Consider the following 21,258-nt stretch of genomic DNA (forward strand, 5'->3'; position numbering starts at 1 on the left):
GAAGGAGATTTTCAGCCTGAAGAAGGGACTAGGGTGGGGGGGCCCTCCTGGGTTTAAATGGCTGGAAGAAGGAACTATGCTTATTTTTCGTAGGGCTAATGTCTGAGTGGGAGCAATAGATGGATTTTAGTACAAAGGGAAGAATCTTCTAGCTCCTGGAACCATTTGAAAATGTCATGGGGCTGGACTTCCCTGGTGGTTAAGAATCCACCTGGGTTCCACCCCTGGTCTGGGAAGGCCCCACATGCCGTGCTCTGCAACGAAGAGCAGCCCCCATTTGCCACAACTAGAGAAAGCCCGCACGCAGCAACCAAGACCCAGTGCAGCCCAAAATAAAAATAAACTTAAAAAAAGAAAATGTCACGGGCCCTCAAAGAGCCTTGTCATTCTGGGTGTGGACACAGTGGCTAGATGTCCCCTGGCCAGAGATGGTTCCCTGGAAGCACTCTAAGCGCATGCTTATGTGGCCCTGCAGGGCATGCCCACCCTCCAGTCCCCCCGCTGCATTCCCCACTGAGTGTCCTCAGACACCGTCGCCCCCACCCACGCTTGGGTCAGACCTGGGCGCTGAGGGCCTGGATGTCGTGCTCGAAGGCACAGTGTCGGCGCTGCAGGGCCTCGGCGGCGTTGAGGTCCCGGCCGGTCCCATCGGGAAGCTGCTGCTGCTTGTGCTGCACGCGCGCCAGTGCTTGGCGCGCCCCGTGCAGGAAGCGCTGCAGCTCGTGTGCGGCCGCCAGCACCTGGCCCCGCGTGTCCAGCAGCTCCAGCAGGTCAGCCCAGGCCTCGTTGAGGCTGTCCTTCCACTCGGCCACCGTGGCCCGGGCGGCGTGGCCCCCAGCGATGAGCCCGTTGGCCAGTGCATTGGCACCATCCACGCGCTCCTGGCCGATGGTGCTCGTGTCCCTCGAGAACTCGCGGAATTTGTCCCGGAGCATCTGGTGGAGGAAGCCATTGCCCGGACAGTGCTGTGAGGCTGGAGAGTGTGGTACCTACCTCGGGGGCGGCGGGGGGGCAAGTCCTTTCACACTGAGAACCCATTTCTTGCCCTGGGCCACTTCAGCAGGGCCAAGTTGGTGAGCAAAAGCAACTGGTTCCCACTGACCCTGTCTTTGACACACCCCCAGCCTCCAGCCCCCAGTAAAGGGGTGCTTGGAACCTTTAGTCTTCCGATAAGGGTACCCTAAGTACGGTCTATATTTCTGCACCAGTGAGGGTCCAAACCCCCACCCCCAAACCACGGAGGGGAACCTCATGCCCCCTATACTGCTGAGTTCTGTTGGAAAAGAGTGACTGGTCACTCTTCTCTTGCCCACGTCTATGTGCAGTCCTGCCTCCTCCTCTCTGCACAATTCTTTCAACAAAACACCTCGAAATTCAACGAACAGCATCTGCAGCCCCTGGTCTTGCACCCCTGCCCCTTGGGGCTCCACCCAGGATGAGGTGCTAGCCCTCACCCCGGAAGCCCACGTGTGGCTACCGTCCTCCCCGCACTCACGGTCACGTGCTCGTAGTCCTGGCCCAGCTCGTGAGAGGCGGCCACCACCTCACGCTCCTGGATCCACTGCTCCAGGTCGTCCAGCTCCCGGCGCAGCTGGCACAGCCGGAGGTGCTCCTGCAGACGCTCCCGCCGCTCGCCCGCCAGCTCCTTCAGGCCGGCGTACAGCTTGTCCACCTGGGCTTGGCGGATCGACAGCCGGGTGCTGCGGGGCGTGGAGAGGACACACCGCTCTGACCCCCGGCCTAGGCCGTGGAGTCCTGGCCCTCTTGGCCCCCCAACGACTTGCCCCGTCCCGCTTCCCCAGCTTTCTAGATGGTTCTGTACACACACAGGTCAGAGGGCTCTGCAGTCTCCTGGCCTTCCTGAACCTGGCTGCCCCTCCCCCTCCCCCTACTCCCTACCCCTCCCCCCTGCAGCCCCCGGGACTGGCCCCCTTGCTGCCTGCTGGACTCACTTCTCTGGATGCTCGTGGTCAATCATGTCTTGGCTGCTGGCTGCCAGCTGGTGGATGGTCTGGGCATAGTCAGCCAGGGCTTGTTCCAATACCTGATGCTTCTTCACCTCCGCCTGGGCGCTCAGCTCGTCCTGAGGAAGGGGACAGGGGCAGCAGGGGGTAAGGGTCGGGGTGGGGGGGTGGGGGGAAGACTCAGCCTGAGCTCTGTCCTGGCTCTCACCTTGGCCTTCTCCTGGCCCATCATGTGTAACTCCTGCTCGCCCATCCAGGCCTCAGCCTCTGCAGCATCGCGGTAGAACTGTTGAGCCCGCAGGGCCTCCTCCAGTCGCTTTCCTCGCAGCTCCAGCTCGTGGCCCAGGCGCTTCCACATTTCCTGGAGCTCCGCCAGCTCAGGGCCTGCTGCTGCCACGCCCAGAGTGCGCTGCCGCTCCGTCAGGTCCGCAATGCGGGGCTCGTGGCCCTGGATCTCCTTCTGCAGGGTCTGTCCACAGCAACAGAGGAGACGCTGAAAGGCTTGCTGAGGGAACCCCCTCACCCTACACTTACTCCACACAAGCCCCCCTTCACACTTCTGCTTCTCGTCCTCCCTGAGTCCTCTTCACTTCCCCTCTTTTCTGGCCCAAGGATGTGACGAAGGTGCCCCTTCAATCCTCAGGATCTACTACTAGGGGAACCCACCCTCCTGAGGCGAGGAAAGGAGACCCACTGAAGTCTCGGATTATGCCCAGCATCAGGGGCAGCCAGGGAAACTCCAGGTCTCAAGAAAACAAACTTTTCGGACTTCCCTGGTGGTCCAGTGGCTAAGCCTCAGTGCTCCTAATGCAGGGCGCCTGGGTTCAATCCCTGGTCAGGGAACTACATCCTACATACTGCAACTAAGAGTTAAAAGATCCCTCGTGCTGCAACTAAGACCCCAGGGCAGCCAAACAAACAAACATTCAAGTCTGGGGAGGCTCTTGGGACCCCTTCTTTTGCCTTTAAGCTCTGCCTCACCTGGTTCTTCTTCATGAGGAGCTGGACACTGGGCAGGTCCTTGCCGTGTTCCATGGAGCTAGCCATGGGTAGCCGCTCCGTCACCCACAACTGGATGAGAAAGAGGAGGGGTCCGTGGAGGTCCGGAGGGCAAAGTAAGAGCCAGGGGTTGGCTGGGAAGGGGTTCCTGGTGGAACGTTTTCCAGGGCTCTGGTTCTGGGGGCAAGGGGCCTAGAGGGTATCCCTGGGTGTTGCCAGAGAGTTGACTTCCAATGCCCAAGGGAAGAGACAACAGAGCCCTGCTGGCATCCACCCCCAGCACCCAGGAAGGAGACAGAAAGCCAAAGGCCGGGGGCCATTTACCCCGATGCAGACTCTAACCCTGTCCCAGGTCCCAGAGACTCACGATCTCATCCTCCACGTCCCGGTGGAACTGGTGCTGCTCGCGGGAGGCCTGCAGGCGCCGGCAGCGCTCCTCCATGGGCTGGCACAAGGCCCTGAACTTCTCCTCCACTGCCCTCGAAGTCCTCTCCACCTCCCCCGCACCCTGGTCTTCCTGGGCCAGTGCTTTTGCCTGCGCCTGGATCGCCTCCACCTCCTTCTCTCGAACAGCCATCTCCCTTTCCAGCATCTGCCAACCGGAAGAGGAAGCAGATGTTAGCACCGTGCTTCCACCTTCAAAGTCAGCAGAGACACTAGTCTATATCAAGCTGATCATGAATTCTTATCCATACAGCTCAACCCAGGGAGAGTATCTCTTCCTCGCCTACATCAATGGATCTCAAACTTCAATATATCTAAGAATCCAGGGGGTGTGCTATCTGTGCCAGTAATCAACTTATGGTCTCTTGGTCTTCTCCAATCCATCTCAGTTTCAAGTACACCTTTGCCCATTTTGAGTCTTGGAACCTGACCCTGTAAAGACTTTTCCTTGGTCCGCTGGTGCAATACTAGGACTTGTCCACAGAGGGCGCTGGAGGGACACCACTATGAAAAGGCGAGGCATGGGCTTCTATTTATGGTTCCAGCCTGTTTTTCTTCTAGCTCCTATAGGAGACGTGGTGGCTCTTATCCTACACCAAGTTTTGCTGGCATCCCAGTGCCATGCCGTCCAGCCTTGGCCTGCCAGCTTCAGACCTCTCTGGTTTGTGATACCCCAGCAAATTTCTATGCCATCCAGCAGGCCTGTGCCTTCTCTAACAAGGTCTGAAACTCAGCCTTGGGGTAGGGAGAGGGCATCTCAGTCCTTCCTGGGGACCCCCTCCCCAGTCCTAGGGACCTAACTCTTCCCTACATTTGCTATTCCTGTATTCATTAGAGCAGGGGTCAGCAAACCCTGTCCCTTGCCTGTTTTTGTAAATAAAGTTTTATTGGCACACACCACACTATTCTTTCTTACACATCACCTGTGGCTGCTTTTACCCTACAAGGACAGAGTTGAACAGTTACGACAGAGACTGTTGCTGTTGTTAAATCACTAAGTCATGTCTGACTCTTTGCAACCCCATGGACTGCAGCATGCCAGGCTTCCCTGTCCTTCACCATCTCCGGGGTTTGCTCAAGTTCATGTCCACTGAGTCGGTGATGCCATCTAACCATCTTATCCGACAGAGACTATATGACCCTTAAAACTCAAAATACTGGATTTGTTTGGATTTTTCCACAACATCTTAGAGAAAGCAGGATGAACTTTTTGGCCAACCCAATATCATTTGGCCATTTACAGAAAAGTTTTTTTCTGATCCTTGCTTTGGAGTACTTTTTACCCCATTGGGAGGTAACCGCCTTTTATTAATTAAGAGTTCTTTCCCCTAAAATTTCCTTGTTCAAGTTAGAATGTGCTGTCCATCTCCCAACTTTACTCTGACTGACACACATTCCTAGAGATTCCAACACTGGTGACCCATGGAAATTGCTTTGAGAGATGCCAGTTAAGACGTCTGTGAGGCCTGGGCACGGCCTCGTGAATCTCAGAGCTGCTGACTCCCATCTCCTCATTTCCCGCTCACCAGCCCCACCAAAGGCCCGCGGCGTACCTGCTGCTTCTTGAGCAGGATGTTGACGCTGGTGAGGTCCTTGCCGTAGTCGTCCGAGTGCAGCTGGGCCTGCAAGCTCTCCAGCCAGCTCTCCAGGGCGGAGCAGCTCTGGGCAAACAGCTCAGCTCGGTTGGCATCAAAGAGGCTGCGGGCTTTGGCCTGGGTGGTGGTCTCCAGCTCGTCCCAGCGCCGGTGCAGGTCCTCCAGCTTCTCCCACACCAGAGCTTTCAGCTCAGGCTTTTCCAGAGTCAGCTCCCGCCCTTCCTGGGTGTGCGACAAGGAAGGGGTCAGTGTCAGAATTAGATGCCACTGGACTTCACGGGCCAGTAGCAGAACGAGATCCAAAGGACAGCAGAGACCTGAAGTGAGGGCAACCACACCAAGTTCTCGGGTGTTCTCCAAGCTTCCTGAACTTCCCTGCCCTCGCTGCTGAGTAAACCCTCCGGGCTTCTTCAAGGTCAGAACTTATCTTGGTTCAGAGGCCATTGCACTCTCTCCTTATTGTGAGTTCTGGTGTCTCGTGGTGCTTGTGGTGCCCAGGGGCACACTGCACACGGTCACACGTCACTGGCCATCATTTCACATTTCTCAGCTCATCCCCCTTCACCGAGCGAGTCTCGCCTGGTTTCCCCACTCCCATCCTTTCTGCGTGGGGACTCTGGTTTCTGGGACGGTGAGGCCAGCATGGTGTGGTCTGCATGCCAGGTGGCCTGGATGTGCCAAGGAGTTACTGCCCCCTGAAGCCGCCCTCAACCAGCGACAGGAAATTGGTGGATGAATACTGGGCGTGCTTGCTTTGGCGGGGATAACTATGTCTGTTCCACACGGTCTCCCAGGTGTCCCATGACGACTGAGCGCCAGGTGCCCCCTGGGTCACCGGCATGGTAGTGGACCCTTCGCTGACCGCCTTCCCTTCTCCACCTCGTCTCCCCACCCCCTACTGGCTCCCCTGGATTACCTCCCATGGAAGCGGCTTGCGCTGGAAGCCTTGCTACTAGGTAAACAGAACCGAGACACTGCCTTCAGGCCGTTTTCCATATGCTGCCAGGACGAAGAGCGCCAGAGCCAAGCTCAGCTGGGTAACTTCACACACCCTCTTGTGCAGTCCTTATGTGGTGATCCGGGTTTTTCATGTCCCAGCCCACTTTCACCCCCATAGCCCCTTCACACATCCTGTGCTCCTGCCAAAAGGACTTGCATCCTTGCCCCCATACAGGTGCCCCATGTCCACACCCCTGGTTTCCGGTTTCTCTACCAAGAAACATCTTTCCCCCAACATCTCTGCCTGTACAAATTCTACCCATCCTTCATGAACTTCCCTGCAGGCTCCTGCTTCCAGGATTCCCACATCTCCTCTCTCCTTAGCTTATTGGGCTCTCTCTGATTACATTCCTCATGTTCTGCTTTGGGCTGAATTTGGCAGTTTATGTGCATGTCTCAGATCCTGGCTCCAGCGTCATCCCTTGAGGGTGGAGCACGCAGTGGAATCACCTTTGTTCCCCATTCAGCGGCGAACACCAGGCCTTGCACCAGGCCTAGCACCGAGTAAATATTTGCCGAACAAATGAAGAAACCAGATCCACACTGGTCTCCTCCTCTTCCCAACCGTCACGCCCTTGAGGGAAGGAAAGAGTCTTTTTATGTACCTTGCAGTACCTAGCAGAGCGCTGAGCACACAGGATGTTGTCCAGGAATACTCACTGAGTGGAAATTAAGTTTTACCTGTGCTCAGCTCTTGAAGAAGAGCTGGGTGTGGAGACCAAGTGCCAGGAAGGCAAGACTCTAAAGCACCGTTGACAAACTGCGGCCCAAGGGCCAAATCTGGCCCACCACTTGTCTTTATAAATAAAGTTTTATTGGAACTCAGCTGCGCTCATTCATCTATGTATTCTCTTTGGCTGCTTTGTGACACTGGCAGAGTCAAGTAGTTTCAACAGAAACTGTGTGGCCCATACAACCTAAAATATTTACTTCCTGCCCCTTTTACAGAAGTTTGCTGACCCTGTTGAAGAGTATCATCCTCTTCTGGACCAAGAATAGATATCATGCTGACCCAAAGCTGCAGGCCGCATGTGTGCTAAGTTGCATAGTAGTGTCTGACTCGTTGTGATCCTATGGACCACAGGCCATCCACTGTCCATGGGATTCTCCAGGCAAGACTACTGGAGGGGGTTGCTGTGCCCTCCTCCAGGGGATCTTCCTGACCCAGGGACAGAACCTGTGTCTCTCACGTCTCTTGCATTGGCAGGCGATTCTTTACTACTAGTGCCACCTGGGAAGCCCAAGCTGCAGGCTGGCTCCCTGCTGATTTGTCCTTTTTCAAAGTTTTGGAGTCACTGGCCCATAGGCCTAAGACATTTGTCCTCTAGACCTTGGAGGTTTGGCTTCTAGGGCTCCATGATCTCTAAGCCTGATCCTGAAGCCGGGACCCTCCCCTGCACAGAGGCTGGGATGCTGACGGCAGGAGGCCCCGGACGCTCCCTTCTTGCTGCTGCCGTCCCCTCGCTCACCTTGTCCACCTTGTCCAGCCAGTCTTTGTTGGCGGCCAGCTCGGCCATGAACGCCTGGTGCTTCTGCCACTTGGTGTGCAGGTTGCGGGCCTCGTCATAGGACACGTCCTGCGCCGTCAGCATCTTCTCATCAATCCAGAGCTTCAGCTGGACAGGGTGGCGAGCAGGGATGGAGGAGGGCAGAGAGCATTTCAGAGGGAGGGTAGCGTGAGGCTAGAAGGGGCGAGGGTGCATCGGGGGAGCTGGGGGACGCGGGGAGAAGCCAGGCAGGGGTTCACTTGCTCAGCTGACACTACAGGGGCCTTATTCTAGGCTCAGAGAGTGAGAGTGCTGTGGGAAAGGGGTGGCCAGGCAGTGTCAGAGGTGACGCGGGGGCAGGGAGCTTCACCTCGTGACAGTCTTGTAAGAAGTGCTGCTGCTCTCGGTTGTCCCGAAGACGGCCCAAAAGCTGCTGCACTGCTTCTTGATTCTTCTTGTGTCTGTAATGACAGGCCTTTGTGGAGCCCTTGAACTTGCTCTGAAAGGGTTACAACCCTCTAATTCAGCAGTCCCCAACCTTTTTTGGCACCAGGGATTGTTTTTGTGAAAGACAATTTTTTTTCCATGGGCCAGGGTGGGTGTGGGGGATGGTTTGGGAATGATTTAAACACGTTACATTTACTCTGCACTTTATTTCTATTATTATTGCATTGCTGCACCTCAGATCATCAGGCATCAGATCCTGGAGGTTGGGAACCCCTGTTCTATCTAACCTAGATGCTTTCGGTCCTCCTCCTATGGGGACAATACCTTCCAGGAGAACCACGTGACAACCCAGGAATCCTGAGGTCCAGTGTCTGGCTACCTTAGGGGCTTCATTTCACCCCAGTGTCGGGGAGGCAGAACTTCTCCACCCAGAAGCTCTGCAACCACTTGGTTCCTCCCTCTCTAGGTTTGGTCAGCTCCTGACCCCCGTCTGTGGATCTGAGTGCCGTGTTCATCCCGTTTTCACCTGGTTCCCTTTAGGGTCCCCCACCTGCCCACCGTCCTCATGGTACCTCCTCTCCACCGAGTCTGCCTTCTCCTGGATCTTCTCTGCATGGACGTTGCCTTCTGACACCAGCTGGCGTCCGGCTTCCAGAAGACCACGGATCCGCTCACCGTTCGCCTCCATGGTGCTCATGAAGTCTTCCAGTTTTTTAATGGTGGCATCGGCTGCCTGGAGGGTCCCTGGCATCTCCGTGTGAGACAAGACATATTCCTGTGGGAGGGGAGACACTGAGCTCACTGCCCAGCTTCCCAGAAGGAATCTTCGAAGGGCGGCCATCTGAGACATGGACGCTGCCCAGGGTGGGACAGGAGACTCTGGCTCAGAGACAGAGGGATGGTACTGACTATGTGGAAATCTCAGGTTAAAAGGGAGCTGGGCTGGAGTGCCTTCAATGCTCCAAATCCTGCCCCATCTTATTTATAGCTGCTGTTTACATTTCCTTAAGAGTTACGACAAGCTAGGTTTTCTATTTCTTCTTATGTCAGTTTGGTCAAGTTACATTTACATCTCTCTTTTTTTTTTTTCATTCCTTTTTTTTTGGTGGGGGCCACACCTCATGGCATGTGGAACTTTCCTGACCAAAGATCAAACCTGTGCCCCTTGCAGCAAAAGTGCAGAGTCTTAACCACTGAGCTGCCAGGGGAGTCCCTCACCCTTTTGGCTGTGTTCCCCCTGCTCATCCTGTTTGCTCAGCTATTCTACCTGCTGCCATTTCTCTCCCCATCCATCAGTCCCTCACATTCCCCTGACCCACTTCTTCCTGGTTCGGACGCTGCCCCCCGGACTCTTACCTGACTGCTGAGTACGCCTTCGGCCTGGCGAGCATCCCGCAAGAAGCCCTGGAAACCGTGGGCCTGGGCCAGGCGGCCTTGCCGGCTCTCCCACATGCGGCCCAGCTCCTCCCAGCCAGTTCCCAGTGCTTCCAGTCGCTGCCGCAGGAAGAGGCACTGGGGATCAGCCTGGTCCCGGGTCACCTCCTCACCCACAGCCCGCAGCTGGCTGTACTCGCTCCGGGCCCGTTCCACCTCTCCCCGCAGGGCTGCGTGTTGGGCCAGGAGGGCCTCGGCTTCAGGCAGGGTGGCAGGTCCTTCTTCAGAGGCCACGGAGGTCTGCGTGCGGCCGAGCCAGGCCTGGAAGTCATCCAAGCTGCGCAGGAAGTCCTGCAGCCGCCGCGCCTCACCCAGTGACTCCTCTCGCCGCCGCATGGTGGCCCTGAGGTCCTCCCAGCCGGCCTGCACCTCTCCAAGCCGGGCGTTGATGGCAGGGGCTTGGGCAGGGTGGCCAGCAGCCAGGGCATTTGCCTCTCGGGTCAGTTCGCCCACCCGGGCGGCGATGGCCTCCAGGTCCCGCTCAGTGCCGGCCAGCTTGCGCTGCAGCGCCAGCACGCCAGCCAGGTCATTACCCAGGCCCTGGGTGGACTCGATGACCTTGGTCTTTTCTCTCATCCAAGCCTGTGTCTCCGTGCACTCTAGGTGGTAGTTCTGGATGCTCAGGGCTGACGTCAGGGCTGCCTTCTTGCCATCCGCCAGAGACCGAAACTGCTGCCACCTGAGGGCCGAGGGGGTGTCTGGAGTTGCTCAGCTTCCCCGCCCTTTCCAGGTATATTCTGCAGCCTCTTCCTGCTTCTCTCTCCCTTGATTTATGCTACCACCTGCTGTTTGCAGAGGCTGCTCCCCACTCGTCTGCCCTCAACTCCTTGTCTGCCCCCAGTCCAGGCCCAAGCCTCTTCAAACGACCTTTTTTTGGTGTTTCTGTTTAATCGCTGTCATGTCTGGCTCTTTGCGACGCTATGGACTGTATAGCCTGCCAGGCTCCCCAGCCCATGGGACTTCCCAGGCAAGAATACCAGAGTGGGTTGCCATTTCCTTCTCCAGGGGATCTTCCTGACCCAGGGATCGAACCTGCATCTCCTGCATTGGCAGGTGAATTCTTTACCACTGAGCTGCCAGGGAAGCCCCAGGCAACCTTTAACCCATTTCCATCTCTTTCATCTCCAGCCCCCTTCCCCTGGACATATTCCAGATGGCTTTCTCTCCTCGTCTTTAGCCTCCATCTCATCCCTACCGACTCCCTTCCGGCTGCCATCCTGTCTGCTGCGTGCTTTCTCACCCCACCTGTGGTTGAGCTGCTTCTGGGTGTTGACAATGCTGTCCTTCCCTGGCGGGTTGGCCTTCAGCAACTGTTCTGCGATATCATTCACGGCAGTAATTCGTGCAGCAAGTGCGTTCATTTCGGGCTCCAGGGTCTCAAACCTGATGGGTGGAAGAGCTGGAGGTGAGCGGCAGGAGGCAGCGGTGCACTGGGCCACCTCCCTTAGGTGCCCAAGAGAACTCCTCTCTGTCAACATGAGGCTTATTTATAGGGGCCTTTGTATCTCTTCCCTACATGGTTCACAGCATCTGTGGATCAAGGGGGAGCCCCCCACTCCTGCTAATCAACTAGAAAAACTGTTACCTCTAGAGCTGCTCAAAAACGTGGTGAAAATTAAAGGTCAGGAACAGCTGGACAACAAGTCAAACTAATCCCTAGCAGCGGACCTCACCCTTCAGCACAAGCTCCCTTATTCCTCCTGGGACTTACCCCTTAGCTGCCTACGTGGGTCCCACCTTACTAATATGTGTTAAAAGATGAACTGATCATGGCATCCGGTCCCATCACTTCATGGGAAATAGATGGGGAAACAGTGGAAACAGTGTCAGACTTTATTTTTGGGGGCTCCAAAATCACTGCAGATGGTGACTGTAGCCATGAAATTAAAAGACGCTTACTCCTTGGAAGAAAAGTTATGACCAGCCTAGATAGCATATTCCAAAGCAGAGACATTACTTTGCCAACAGAGGTCCATCTAGTCAAGGCTATGGTTTTTCCTGTGGTCATGTATGGATGTGAGAGTTGGACTGTGAAGAAAGCTGAGCACCTAAGAATTGATGCTTTTGAACTGTGGTGTTGGAGAAGACTGTTGAGAGTCCCTTGGACTGCAAGGAGATCCAACCAGTCCATTCTGAAGGAGATCAGCCCTGGGATTTCTTTGGAAGGAATGATGCTAAAGCTGAAACTCCAGTACTTTGGCCACCTCATGTGAAGAGTTGACTCATTGGAAAAGACTCTGATGCTGGGAGGGATTGGGGGCAGGAGGAGAAGGGGACGACAGAGGATGAGATGGCTGGATGGCATCACTGACTCGATGGACGTGAGTCTGAGTGAACTCTGGGGTTGGTGATGGACAGGGAGGCCTGGCATGCTGAGATTCATGGGGTCGCAAAGAGTCGGACACGACTGAGCGACTGAACCGAACTGAACCGAGGACTAAAAAAATTTAAGTGATAAGTAAGTGAAGCATATCTTTCCCCAGAAACATTTCATATTTTCCTAGAGCAGATTCTGCAAATGGGTCAGACAGTAAATATTTTGGGGCTTTCCTGGTGGCTCAGATGGTAAGGAATCTGCCTGCAATGCGAGAGACCCAGTTTTGATCCCTGGGTCAGGAAGTAAATATTTTAGGTTTGGTGAACCATTTGATCTTTCTCACATGTATTCAGCCAGGCTGTTTTAATGCTAAGGCATCCTTAATGCATCCTTTAACGCTAAGGGATGATATGTAAATGAATGGGTATAGCCATGTTCTGATAAAGCTTTATTTATAAAAACAGGCTGAGGCTCAATTTGACACAGGGGTGGTACTTTCCTGACTCCTGTCGTTGGATATCTTGAAAACAAGAAAAAAAAATCTTTCATTATATTTTAAAAACCACCAAAAAATCTGACTACAGTTTGAGTAGTAGATGACATCACGGAATTCCTAATTTTGTTTTATCTGATAATGGTATTGTGGGTGGTTATATGAGAAAAACATGCTTTCTAAATTTTAAGATTTCTTATTCTGTAAATAAAGCTACTTTATGAGAGATTAATCCGTGTCTCTGTCTAAAAGGCTTATAACTTCAAAGGCTTAGCTATTTTAAGTCTGCACAGGCAGTGATAAAACAATTTACTCATATCACAAACTTCTATGTTCCTGGAAAGTACAGGGGTGAAATGTTCCCATTGGGGATTTGCTTTTGAAAAGGAAAATCAGTCTAACAGAGCATGATGCTGATGATTATTGAATCTGGCTGAGTCTGTTGAATAAGGTTTCTATTTATGAGTATGTTTAACATTTTTCATTAAAACCAAAAACAGACGCCTGCTAAGACTCAAAGTAGGGTAGCAGGAGCAGGCGGGTTATGGCGGGACCTCACCCCACACGCTGGCCCCCAGCTCACAAGGCCAGTCTGGAGGCGGGAATGGGGGGCGGGGGGCAGGGGGCAGGGCGCCTACCTCTGCTGCACGACCTCCAGGTCCTCCAGGCGCTCGGGCAGGGCGAGCCCATTGAGCCACTGCTCCTTCTCCTCCACCCAGAGCCCGCAGGCCCCGGCCTCGCTGAGCATGGTGTAGAGCGCCAGGGCGGCCTCCAGGGCGCGGGCACGCTCGCCCGCCCGGGCCCGCAGCTCCTCGTAGTGCCGCTGCAGGGCGGGCACGCGGCCCTGCACCTCGGGCGCGCGGCTCAGCGCGAGCGGCAGGGCGGCCGCCTGCTCCCTCAGAGCGTCCAGCGTGGGCCGGTGGCCCCGGATCTCTTCCTCCAGGGCCCGGTGCTGCCGGGCCAGGGCCTGCGTGGAGAACTCGTCGTGCCCCAGCTCAGGGCTGGACACCAGGCGTAGCGCGTCCACCAGCCAGGCCTCCATGTCGTTGGCGTCCGCCTGGAACTGGTAGAGGCTGGCGGCCTGGGCGAGCCGCTGGGCCCGCTCCTCCGCCAGGGCTTCCAGCCGCTCCCACTGGGCTTGGAGCTCGGCGGTGCGGGCGGCTGCCTGGCCGGCCCCAGGGTGGCCCTCAGCCACTAACTGCTGGCCCTGCTCCAGGGTGAGCTTCAGGGGCCCCAGGCGGCCGCTCATCTCGCCCCGCAGGGCAGTGTGCTTGTTGAGCAGGCGGAGGACGCCGGTCAGGTCCCGGCCGGTTTCTGCCGAGGCCAGGAGGTGCTGCTGTTCCCGCACCCAGGCCTCGGCCTCTCCCACCTCCCAGAGGAAGCGCCAGAGCCGCCGGGACTCTTCCAGCCGGGCCCTGCGAGCCGCTGCCAGTTCGCACAGCGACTCATAGCTCTTCTCCAGGGCAGCCACCCGCTCCGACACCAGCTGGGGGTCACAGGGTTTGTACTCTGCAAAGGTCACACCAGAGGGCCAAGAGCTGTGGCCCAGCCCTCCGCCTCTTGTGTGTGCCCCCCAGTTCTAACCCCCTCACCCCACACTTCTCACTCTGCCACCCACCGCCTTTCCTGTCCCCAGGTTCTTCCCATCTTGCTGCTTCGGCTCTTACTGTCCTCCTTCCAGCCCCTCCCTTTCCCAGTCCCTTCCCCGGCTGTCACCTTTCCCGGGGTCGCAGAAGCGCAGTGCAGAGGCGCTGACCGCCCGCACCCTCTCGGCCTGCACGGCGATGTCGGCTTCCACCAGCTCGTGCAGCTGCAGCAGGTCCTCCACTCCCGTCAGGTGTTTGCCCAGGTCCTGGGACTGCAGCCGGCCCTGTGGGGCACGCCGGGCATGTCGATGCCCGTCTGAGAGCTGCACAGTTCCCTCTGAGCCAAGGCTCTTGCCCCGCCCCACGCGCGCGCGCGCACACACACACACACACACACACACCCCTCGCCCTGTCTTCCAAGGATCAACCACACAACCTGACTCTTTGGGCAGCTCCACTTGATCACACCCACGTGAGCAAGCCTGCTTCCGTCTGTCCGTCAGCCTTCACTCACACACATAGGGACCCCTGAGCTCTGTCCTGGCACCCTGGCCTCTGCACTCAACTCCCCTCCTGCGGAACGACTTTCTTACTAAATCCTGCTCCAGGAATCTCTGCGCTGACTCATTTTCTCAGCCCCAGAATTATCCCCACCCTCCTATGGTCGTGGCTCCATCCCCAGCCCCCCAGAGAACGTCATTGTCTCTCCTGGCCTATCCGCGTCCCCATCTCTCGCCTGGATCACTGCAACAGCCTCGGACTGGTCTCTCAGCTCCTACTCTGGCTGCCCACAGCCCTTCTTCAAATAGCAGCCAAAGTGACATTTTAAAAAAATGTGAAAATGCAGAATCATGTCTCTCTCCCTTTTCAAAACCTTCTAAGCACCTTCAGTGCTCCACATTACTCTGAGTAACACCCAAACTCCTTGACCAGGCCTGTGTGCCTTAAGTGAGCTGGCTACTTCCTCTCTGACCTTATCCCCTGTGCCCCACCCCCCCGGTGCCTGTTCTTACTGTCCCCGAGGGCCTCCCTTCTCACTGGAACGTGCCACACATGAGCAGGCCCAGGGCCTTTCTGTTCCTTTGGCCTGGAACATTCTTTCCTCAGAGCTCCACTCTGCTCTCAGCATAAAAGGCATTTTTCAGGGAGGCCTTCCTGGACCACTCCATCACATGGCCTGTTGCTGTTTCCTCATAGGTTTCACACCCAGCTGCTATATTGTTTATGGACGGGCCAAGGGTTTTATCATCAGTCTCCTCCCCCTGGAACGTGAGCCCCACGAGGACAGGGAGCAGTCTGCTTATCTGAACCGAGGACAGGGCCCCAAACTGGTGTACACTCTGCAAAGACCTGGCTGAGCAGCTGAGGGAACCTGCTCATCGCCACCCCCCAGCACGGTCCCGACCATCTCGGCCCGACCGCAGCATCTGCGGGTACCTTCATCTCTTCCATCCAGTCCATGAGGTAGAGCAGGTCCTGGAACACCTTCTGCAGCTCCAGGTTGAGGAGGAGCCGCTCCCGCCGGGCTGCCACCATCTGCCGCAGGAAGTCCCAGAGCCGCGATACGTTGTGCTGCCGTGCGGCGATGCGCTTGATGTCGTGGTAGCGCTCAGCGGCCAGCTCTGCGGCCACGGCGTCCACCGCCTGCACCCGGCCGCTGTAGGCCACGATGTCCGTCTCGATGGCTTCGTGCTTCCGCACCGCTGCCTCCACGGCGGCCAGCTCCAGGCCGAAGTTGTCCTGGGGCGGGCCAGGGAGGGAGGTCTGGGGGCTGGGGGCCACCGCTCTGCTCACCCCCTGCCCGCCCTAGAGCACTTCTGCTGCAAGACGCCAGCTCCAGGGGGTGTTTCTAGGCGTCCCATCTGTCCCACCCCATCCTGGCTCATCAGCCCTATTCCCGTTCAAGCCTCCAGTTCCCGGGTTCTTGGTCTGCTCATCTGAGCCATGGAGTTCTTGTTTCATTAGCTCCCCACGCGGCAGGGCTCCTTATCCACCTCTGTCTCTCTAACTCCCCGTGTCTCCAGACCTGCCTGGGTGGGCCAGGAGCCCCCTGCGTCCTACCTGGGACACCAAGCGCTGGTTCTCACTGAGCCAGGTCTCCCGCATGGCGGCCTTGCGGTCGAAGCGGGCGGCCAGCTGCTCCAGCTTCTCCTGGCGGATGAGCTCTGTGCGCAGGGCTAGCTCGCGCTCGTGCTCGGCTTTCTCTAGCCGCTCCCAGGCCTGCAAGGTGGAGACCGTGGAGACCAGGTTAGCGCCCAGGAACCAGGGCTCAGGAAGTGAGGGTGGGGAGGGCTGAGGGGGATTGGCGGGGGCGGGGGGGTGGCGCAGGGTGGGTCCCAGGGCAGCTTGGTCTAGTGGGTCTGTGGAATGCGATCAGATGCCTGTGCAGGGAAGTGTGAGGAGCCGGGCAGGTGGCGGCTGTGCCACAGAACCACGTGAGAAACACGTCTGCTGGGGACAGAGATGGGAGGGGCGTGGGGACGAGTGGAAATCGCTGGACTTGTCTGCGGTGGTGGGACTGGGGGGTGAAGTCTGTTACTTCTGTTAATCTTACATTGTTTGTGAAAAAAAAAAAAAGAAATAAAAGTAGGGCCAGAGATCTGGGGACATGCTGAGCAAGATAAGGGACTGGGATCTAATTTGCGTAGAGAGACAGATGGAGGCAGAGGGGAGGACGTGCGGGACTGGGAGAGGTCATGGGAGTCCATGACCACAGGAGTTCCATGGGGGGCAGCCGGGCTGAGGGTTCAGGCGGGGACAGGAGGGGCTGCGGCTGAGGGTGGGTCGACCGGGACACAGAAGGGAGGCTGTGGACCTTGTTGATGTCGGAGATGAGCCGGCCCTCGCGGGGCGTGTAGACCTTCTGGTTGTTGGCCCGCAGCTTGCTCTGGATGGTGAAGAGCAGCACTTCCAAGTTGCCTTTCTCGGTGAACCTGAGGCAGGAGGCCGAGTCGGGTCAGAGGCAAAGCCCTTGAGGGGCCTGGGGTCTCATTATGTTTCAAAATGAAGTGTCTCGTGTTGCTTTTCTTCTCGGAAAAGCTTTGTGGGAAAGCCAGAAAATCCTGGCAAAATCCTCGTTTAAAAAGAACCTAATTTTATTTATTATTTTTTAAGGATTTACTTTAATTAATTGATTGGACCGTGCTGGACTCCAGTTCTTTAGCTGCGGTATTCGAACTCTTAGTTGTGGCATCTGGGATCCAGTTCCCTGACCAGGGATAGAACCAGGCCCCCAGCATTGGGACTGCCAAGTCCTAGGACCACCAGGGAAGTCCCAAGAACCTAATTTTGAAACAACTGAAAACTACACAGACGCAAGCACTGTCACCCTGGGCAGGCAAGTCTGCAGACGGGATCATATGAGAACCATGACTAACATTTGTTGAGGACTCGCTCGCTGACCGCCAGGCCCTGCTTTCAGGGCTTTGCATACACTAACTCTTAGTTCTCACTACATGCTCCCATAACCCTCATTTTCCCGATGAGAAAACCGAGGCACAAGCAGGCTAAATAAGATGCCCAATGCTCACCAGGGCTAGATGGCAGAGCTAAGATTTGAACTCAGGTACTCTGAACCTTGGTCGCTTAACCCTTTGCTCTCTGCTGTCTTCTATTATGTTCCATGGACATCTTTTCAGGTCAATAAACACGTTTCTTCAATATTGTTTTCAGTGGCTGTCCCATGACTTATTTTTCTTTTACAAAGGTCACCTTTGTGAAAATCCTTAAAGCTACATTTTTGTTTAATGCCCAGAAGAGGACTTTCTGGGTCAAAGGGCACACCTCAAATCATTCCCCGGAAAGCGCAGAAAAGGGTGTTTCTGGAATAATACTAGTTTTGGAGCCAAAACACGTTAACTCCGAAAGAGGTCACAAATAAAAAATCGAAGTTTTAGCATGTTCTGTGTAGAACTGCCCAACAGTCAAGCCACACTTCAACAGTCGACTGCTAAAATACATAAATGATAAGAAGCTGTGCAGCACGGAAGTGACAAGCCACACACCTGTATTGCCAGCAGTGACCACCTGTCAGGTCCAATGCCCTGTCCTTAAACTAGGATTGGGTTGTTGCAACACCCAGACCAATCTTATCTGAGCGGACTGCACCAGCTCTATGTACTACAGCAATCATTTCCATAGCATGATTTCGTGTAATGGATAATTATTTTTTTTTAAAAATTGCTTTGGTGCTGCTCCTGGCACTCTGAGCTGGGGGAATGAGCAGCCACTGAATTTCTGTGCTGCCAAATTTCTCTCCCAAAAGGCCCCCCTAATTTAGGCTTCCTGTGTGTGAGCACAGCTCAGGGCAGGCCAGCCGAGGCTGGGTGACGCCCAGGGACACCTACTTGGGTGGCTTCTCCACAGTGCGGTAGGAATTAAAGGACTGGAGCTGGTTCTGGACTCCGCTCAGGGAGTTGGCCAGCTGCCGGTCATTGAGGGTCACGATGGTCTGCTCGATCCACTGGAGCAGCTCGGAGGCCAGGGATTCATACTTCTCCACCAGGCGCTCTGCCTCCATGGCGTGGTCCAGCACCTGTGAGACCGCGACGTGGGGTCACCGGCCCAGTCCTCCCCTGCCCCTGCTTCAGGGGAACAGGACCCCAGGTCAGGCCTCCTCTGGACTGTACGCCCATCAACCCCATGCTGGAGTGTACCTTGCCAATTCTTTTGCCTTCCACGGCCAGGGCTTTCATCTTGGAGAAGTAGTGGTAGTAAGTAGCCACATAGGTAATAATTGATTTCTCATCTGGTTGGTCCACATTCACATCTGAGAAAAAGGATCACTCAGGTCAGACAAAGATTAGAATCCTGCCTCCCAGAAGTAGGCCCACAATCTGAATCACTTACTCCAGTCCCAATCCCAATCACTTACTCCCCTCCCAGCTCCACGAGGTTATCTCTCCAGCTCCCTTCAGAGGAAAAATGACAGATTAACCATTTGGACTAAAAGGGCATGAAAAGCTAACTTCTTTCCTCTAAGAAACAAGCAGAGAATAAAACCCAGATGCCCAAAGAGGCTTTTACCCAGTTTTCCCAATGGGGAGACCAAAAGGAGTTGCTTGGAGGAAGAGAGACAAGAAACAGCATTCCTACTTGGGGATGGATTGTGGGCTTGTGGGCTGGAAAAATGTCCAAGAAGTCATGCAGTTTAGGGGCACCAAGACAGAAGGCATGAATGAAGCCTGGGATGTCCAGAGGGATGGACCCAGGGAGCCCTGGGAGCAGGGACAGAGGCCAATTCTCAGGGCCATCTCAGGACACAGGCATGGCTATTTCTTCTTTTTTAATTAAAAAAATTATTTTTGGCTGCACCTCACAGCATGCGGAGCTTCCCTGATCAGGGGTCGAACCCTCACCCTCTGCAATAGAAGAAGAACCTTAACCACTGGACCACCAGGGAAGGCCCCAGCATGGCTATTTCTAACCCCACTCTCAAAGTTCAGTTGTGGGCCCAGGACGTGAGTGTCCTTCAAGCCATACTAGCGTCTACCTCGAGGACAGCAAGGCTGACTATGACTTGAAATCCCCAGGTTCTCTTAATTAGGCCAGATTGTATCCTACCTCCAGGGAAGACTGAGACTAGAAGCCCTCCTGACCACCTTGGCCGACCCACAGCCAGGTGGGAGCTGTGGAAATCACCTCAGAAAGTTACAGGACACTAAGTTTTTTTTTTTTTTTTTTAGGACACTAAGTTTTACTTCCACGTTCTTTATCATCACTATGCTTCTCAAATGCTCTCCAAGGAGACTTGTGTTTGGCCTGCTTCAATCATTGTTAAGCTGATATTTGTCATTTTGGACTAAGAGGGCATGGGAAAAGGGGCTACTGGTGGGATGGAAAACAGGGAGAAAACAGCCAAGTCCCAAATCTGCCCAGGGAACCTCAGAAGGAGCATTTCCAACAAGGAAATGCTGGAAATTTCCTTGGCCCTTCTGTCCTGCTCTTTTCTGTACCAAGACTGTTCTCTGCTCTCCCAGGAAGCCAGCTCAGGAAACAGGCTCTAGAGCTAGGCTGCCTGAATTCAAATCTCAGCTCCTTCAGCAGTGTGACCTTGGGGGAGTCACATAACCTTTACAGAATCCTGTCTTTTCTTCCATAAATGGTGTAATGATGAAATTGATTTCAAAGAGGGGTGTTGTGAGAATTCAGTTAGTTAAAGCATGTCAAGTAGGTGGCACTAGTGGTAAAGAACACGCCTGCAGATGTAGGAGATTTAAGACAGGTGGGTTTGATCCCTGGGTCAGGAAGATCCCCTGGAGGAGGAAATGGCAACCCACTCCAGTCCTCTTGCCTGGAGAATCCCCATGGACAGAAGAGCCTGGTGGGCTTCAGTCCATAGGGTCGCAAAGAGTCGGACACGACTGAAGTGGCTTAGCACGCAAGCGCAATGTCAGGTACAGAACAAAGCCCGGTGGCCATTCCCAGTCTCATGGGCATTAGATCAGAACCATAGGGACCAACCAGCAGGGTCAACTGACCATGATACCAGTGCTTGGTGAGATCTCAAGGTCACAGAGCTTAATTTAGAACCCTAGAATTCTGGGGCCCTTAGAGACCTTGTAGACTAAGATTAATGTTTTGGCCACCCCATGGGGCATTGCAGGATCTTAGTTCTTCATGCCCCTTGCGTTGGGAGTGTGGAGTCTTAACTGCTGGACTGCCAGTGAAGTCCTTTTTTATTTTTATTTTTTTAAAATATTCTCATTTTAGAGGTGAGGAAACTGAGCCACAGAGAGGCCAAGCAACCAGCTCTGTGTTACAGAGCTGCTTCGTGGAGGGCTGGGATAGAACCAAACCCCACACAGGGCTGCCTTTCTTCCTACACTGAAATAGAATTTTTATGCCATAAAATTCACCTTTTTAAAGTACACCGTTCCGTGGATTTTTGTATATTCACAGGGTTGTGCAACCATCACCGTGATCTAATTCCAGATCATTTCCATCACCGCCCCCCCCAAAGAAACCAGGTAAACCTCCAGCAGGGACTTCCGTTCTCCCCGCCCTCAGCTCTTGGCATCCGTCATCCACCTTCTGTCTCTAGCCCACAGCCGCTCTTTCACATAGCTCTGTCCCACCTTCAGGATCCAGCAGCTTCGTAAGTCCCAGCTCCTTCTCAGCCAGATTGAAGGCATTCTGCAGATTGTAGTGTGCATTACACTTCTTCAGGGACTCGAAATCTAGCAGGTCTGGCCTGGGTGGGGAGGGAATAGAGAAGGAATCAAGGGCACATGAGAGCCTAAAGAGGAAAAGGAAAGCCACCCCATCTTGATCTCTAAGTTCCCAAGCCCTCCACCCCCACTGCACCTCCCCACCTCGACTTCCCATCGCAAGACCTCTGTGCAGGAAGCACCCCCACATTCTGGGCTCTTCTCTGAACATTCACGCCTCCTGACTGCCGTGGAGCTCAGCTTGTCTCACTGCTTTGTCTACGTGTGTGTGCGGGCCCCTGGGTCATCAACCCATCCAGCAGCTCAGACAGGATGGCCAACCCC

The 21,258-nt window shown here is 55.1% G+C and overlaps 1 protein-coding gene across 4 annotated transcripts in view; it reads right to left on the reverse strand.

Annotated features, from left to right (window-relative positions):
* The window catches only part of SPTBN2 (spectrin beta, non-erythrocytic 2), a 41,504-nt gene that overhangs the window by 5,324 nt on the left and 14,922 nt on the right, over positions 1-21,258 (reverse strand). For all 4 annotated transcript variants that reach the window (XM_061407086.1, XM_061407088.1, XM_061407085.1 and 1 more), the window contains 20 exons: positions 20,842-20,957; positions 18,421-18,533; positions 18,112-18,299; positions 16,581-16,698; positions 15,827-15,985; positions 15,203-15,505; positions 13,896-14,049; positions 12,818-13,688; positions 10,615-10,752; positions 9,292-10,048; positions 8,508-8,710; positions 7,859-7,949; positions 7,471-7,617; positions 4,961-5,224; positions 3,331-3,555; positions 2,946-3,035; positions 2,173-2,433; positions 1,953-2,083; positions 1,496-1,700; positions 561-935 (listed from right to left, as the gene is read on the reverse strand). In XM_061407086.1, coding sequence (XP_061263070.1) covers positions 561-935; positions 1,496-1,700; positions 1,953-2,083; positions 2,173-2,433; positions 2,946-3,035; positions 3,331-3,555; positions 4,961-5,224; positions 7,471-7,617; positions 7,859-7,949; positions 8,508-8,710; positions 9,292-10,048; positions 10,615-10,752; positions 12,818-13,688; positions 13,896-14,049; positions 15,203-15,505; positions 15,827-15,985; positions 16,581-16,698; positions 18,112-18,299; positions 18,421-18,533; positions 20,842-20,957 — 4,909 coding nt within the window. The remainder of the gene's footprint in view (positions 1-560; positions 936-1,495; positions 1,701-1,952; positions 2,084-2,172; positions 2,434-2,945; positions 3,036-3,330; positions 3,556-4,960; positions 5,225-7,470; positions 7,618-7,858; positions 7,950-8,507; positions 8,711-9,291; positions 10,049-10,614; positions 10,753-12,817; positions 13,689-13,895; positions 14,050-15,202; positions 15,506-15,826; positions 15,986-16,580; positions 16,699-18,111; positions 18,300-18,420; positions 18,534-20,841; positions 20,958-21,258) is intronic.

This window comes from Bos javanicus, chromosome 29 (genome assembly GCF_032452875.1).
Source record: "Bos javanicus breed banteng chromosome 29, ARS-OSU_banteng_1.0, whole genome shotgun sequence".
NCBI classification, from domain to species: Eukaryota; Metazoa; Chordata; class Mammalia; order Artiodactyla; family Bovidae; genus Bos; species Bos javanicus.